At 44.5% G+C, this 3,810-nt stretch overlaps 1 protein-coding gene across 1 annotated transcript in view; it reads left to right on the forward strand.

The window, feature by feature from the left end:
• Positions 1–3,572, forward strand: part of SLC25A37 (solute carrier family 25 member 37) — a 52,132-nt gene extending 48,560 nt beyond the window's left edge. Inside the window, exons 3-4 of the mRNA XM_007950842.1 lie at positions 470–526; positions 3,052–3,572. Coding sequence (XP_007949033.1) covers positions 470–526; positions 3,052–3,572 — 578 coding nt within the window. The remainder of the gene's footprint in view (positions 1–469; positions 527–3,051) is intronic.
• The last annotated feature ends 238 nt before the right edge of the window (positions 3,573–3,810 follow it).

The following is a 3,810-nucleotide window of genomic DNA, read 5'->3' on the forward strand; positions in this document are numbered from 1 at the left end:
CTATGAGTTGGGGGTGACTCGATGGCACATAACAACCCCTGCCCCCAAGCCTTATACATGCTTTTACCCCTTGGATTGCCCCAGTTTAAGAGCAGAGTGAGTTAATCTGTAGACAAGGACAAGGGAAGAGAAAAAATTAAAATCTAGGGAGTAGAAAAAGCCACTAGAGGGGGTTTTGGGTACAACTTAAGAAGTTCTAGTAATTTCCCAGGGTTGACTACAGAAAAAGAAAATGAGGGTCATGCAAGATTAAAATGTGGGTAACCATGTCTGTGTTAACCTTCCCCATTTTTATCTAGTGTTATCATTATTGCTTTAGAGTCAACGCTCACCTGGGTGGAGTTGGCAGACAGCTTTGCTTCTTAGAAAGCCAAATCCAGGGTTCTGCCTTTCTGCCTGATTTTAGGTTCCAGAAACTTACTTGGAACATCAGATTCCAGAGGGTAATTTTATGGAGTTTGTTTTGCAGGGATAGCTGGGAGTATGGCCACCCTGCTCCACGATGCGGTAATGAATCCAGCAGAAGGTAATGTTTCATGGTCCCAGGGAGGGGCAGTAGGGGATGTGTAAAGAGGCAGGACAAAATGTGGTGGGAAGGGGACTCCTGGCCCCAGTTGGAGCAAGTAGAAGAATCTTTTACTGTGTTATTAAAGGCCTCAAGAAGGGACATGAACATTCAAGTTTTATTGTTATCCTATTCTCCAAAACAACACTACTCAACATGTGTTCCTCAGACCAGCAGCATCAGCATCATCTGGGAGCTTGTTAGAAATGTACATTCTCAGACCCAGCCCCAGACCCAAGGAATCAGAATCTCTGAGGATGTGGACCAGACAGACATTTCTGGTCCTTGTTACCCCTTATCAACCCTAGACGTATAGGAAGAACTCTTCAAAGGTCTTTGTCAGGGCTTATGTTTAGTTCACTGTTTTGTTTTTGTTGAGAATATGCACAGCAAAACAGTGTTCAGTCACTTTAAAAAAAATAAAGGGAAATTATTGTGGAAAATCAAACATAGACAATGGTAGATAGAATAGTATTTTGAGCCCCCCATATCCTTTATTCTGCTTCAAAGTTTATCATTGTGCCATTTTGTTCTGATAATCTCCCCCATATTATTTATTTATTCTTTTTAAATTTCTGGACTACTATAAAGCAAATGGCAGCTGTGAAGACTTGCGTTTGACACGTCAGCCCACATGTCCTTAGCCGATTTGGATCTGAATAGTGAGAATCTTGTGGAACTAGTACTGGGCATGTTTTAAGCTGGATTATGCTCTATCTGACAGTGGCTTTAGGTGAGATGGGGAACTCTCTCCACCTTTTCCCTCCATCTGAAGATGGTCCCTTGCCAGAAGGAAGAAGTAGAGATAGAAAGTTTCGACATTTTCAGTAGTTTAAGTCTTGTGCTTTAAGTTTGCTTGACTTTGTCTTTTAAAAATATATTTGCTCTCAGCTGCCACTCCATGTCCTAACAGTCAAAGGACATGTTCTGACCTATGAGATGGTCCTATTGGCAGGTGGGGGAAGTGGGGCCCTTTTCTGTGGGAGGTTGAGGGTTTACCAGGATGTGTAGGTAAAGGAAGATGTTCATTTCACTTTGGTTTTCTTGTCATGTGCAGGGTGAGATATGCTGGAAGGATCACACTTTTTTCACTTTTTATTTAGGAAGTGGAGTGTTAAGAAAGCCTGTGTACTATTTTATCTCCCACGTCATCTTTCTAAAGAGATGTGACATACTTAGATAGACTTGTCCTGTAATTAGGCATTCAAGAATGTGCTTTGGGCCAGGAAAGATTATCCTGAAAAATTAACCAGTTAGAGGTGTTCTTAGGTAGGCAGGGGGAGGGAAACCTCTCTAGGTTATAGTTCGGTGAAAAACTTAAAATCTCCAAATAGATACACTTATATGTTACATATCTTGGGCTGCTGCTGCTGCTTTTTTTTTTTTTTTCCTTAAAGTTTATTCATACAGAGACTTGGTAGGTGGCCAGTTAGCCCATGGATTTTATTTTTTTAAAAGGAGCAAAAAGTGAGGCTCAAATCAGTCCCTCTCCCCTTTTTCTCATCATTATTATTGACTTTAAGGAGCTCTGGTGGCTTAGGGCCTAAGGCATTTGACTTCTAACCAGAAGGTTGGCAGTTAAAACCCACCAGCTGCTCCATGGAAGGAAGATGGGGCAATCTACTTCTGTAAAGATTTACTACCTTGGAAACCCAGTGGGGGTCACTGTGAGTCAGAATTGACTTGATAACAGTGAGTTTGGTTTTTAGTTTTATTAGAAGGAAGATAGCGCAATCCACTTCCATAGTGATAACTGCCTCGGAAACCCAAGGAGGGGCTGCTATGAATCGGGTCTGACTCCACGGAACATAACAACAACAACATTGACTTAACTATTGACTTAACGTCTTTATTTCTTTAAAAGAAGAGAAAACTACATTATTCATTTGACAGTGTGAAAGGATCATTAAAGCTTTGAGGGACCACAATTAGCCCTCATTTGCCTCATGTCATCTGAACCATCAGTTGATTTTGTATAATCAAAACCAGTGTCTTCATTGGAGCTTGTTGTTGAACTCCTAGGCAAACATAATCCTAGTGTCTCTTCAAGAGTACTGTGACACAGAAGCTAAAAAACACTGTCATAAGTACAGACCATGTAAAGTAAGTGTCAGGGAAACGAGTTCAGTAGACCGGTTAGGGACAGAGGATCTGACAGATGGGGTCAGCTAAGCCAGCTTGAAGTGGCTGTCCAGTCTATGGGCCACCTTAAGCATGGTTCAAGCAGGAAAAACATAGGGAGACAGCCAGCTTCCTAGCCTGGTTCTTGAGACACATTTTAAATGGGGTTGCCTGGCGCTAGCCTTTGTTGATTTCTCATACTGGGGCTCTGTGTGTGCTAGCTCTTTGGGGCCGTTACCAGTTTGTCTAACTTGCTGTTTCTCTTTACGGCTTGACTTTTCATTTCACCCCAACATGGGGTGGGGCCAAACCCAACCATCTGATCACCCGCTGCCCTTCCGGACTGCTGTATGGCCTGACAACAGTTGTGAAGCAACGCATGCAGATGTACAACTCGCCGCACCGGTCAGCCCTCAGCTGCATCCGGACAGTGTGGAGGACTGAGGGGTTGGGGGCCTTCTACCGGAGTTACACCACGCAGCTGACTATGAACATTCCCTTCCAGTCCATCCATTTCATCACCTACGAATTCCTGCAGGAACACGTCAACCCTCGTCGAGAATACAACCCACAGTCCCACATTATCTCAGGGGGGCTGGCCGGGGCCATTGCTGCAGCTGCCACCACCCCCCTGGACGTCTGTAAGACCCTCCTCAACACTCAAGAACATGTGGCTCTATCTCTGGCCAATGTCAGTGGTCGCCTGTCAGGCATGGCCAATGCTTTTCGGACAGTGTACCAGCTCAACGGCCTGCCCGGCTACTTTAAAGGTGTCCAGGCACGTGTCATCTACCAGATGCCATCCACGGCCATTTCTTGGTCCGTCTATGAGTTTTTCAAGTACTTCCTCACGAAGCAAAAGTTGGAGAATCGAACTCCATACTAAAGGAACAGACAGTGGGAAGTGATTCCAGAATCTTATTTTTATAAGGCTTTCCCTGCCTGCTTCCATTCCCTTGTCCTCATACCAAGCTATTTTTGCAGGGTGTTCACTATGGGCCTTCTGCCTCCTAATGCCTTAGAAAGAGGGGGAGGATGGGATGGTGGCCATCCGCAGGGAGGTCTGAAGTGGTGGTGGTTGGGGAGAGACTGTGTAAGGGGAGAAGGAACTGCTTTTCCTCTTC

The sequence above is a fragment of the Orycteropus afer genome, unplaced genomic scaffold, assembly GCF_000298275.1.
Source record: "Orycteropus afer afer isolate SDZICR_OR568_19922 unplaced genomic scaffold, OryAfe1.0 scaffold00289, whole genome shotgun sequence".
NCBI lineage: Eukaryota > Metazoa > Chordata > Mammalia > Tubulidentata > Orycteropodidae > Orycteropus > Orycteropus afer.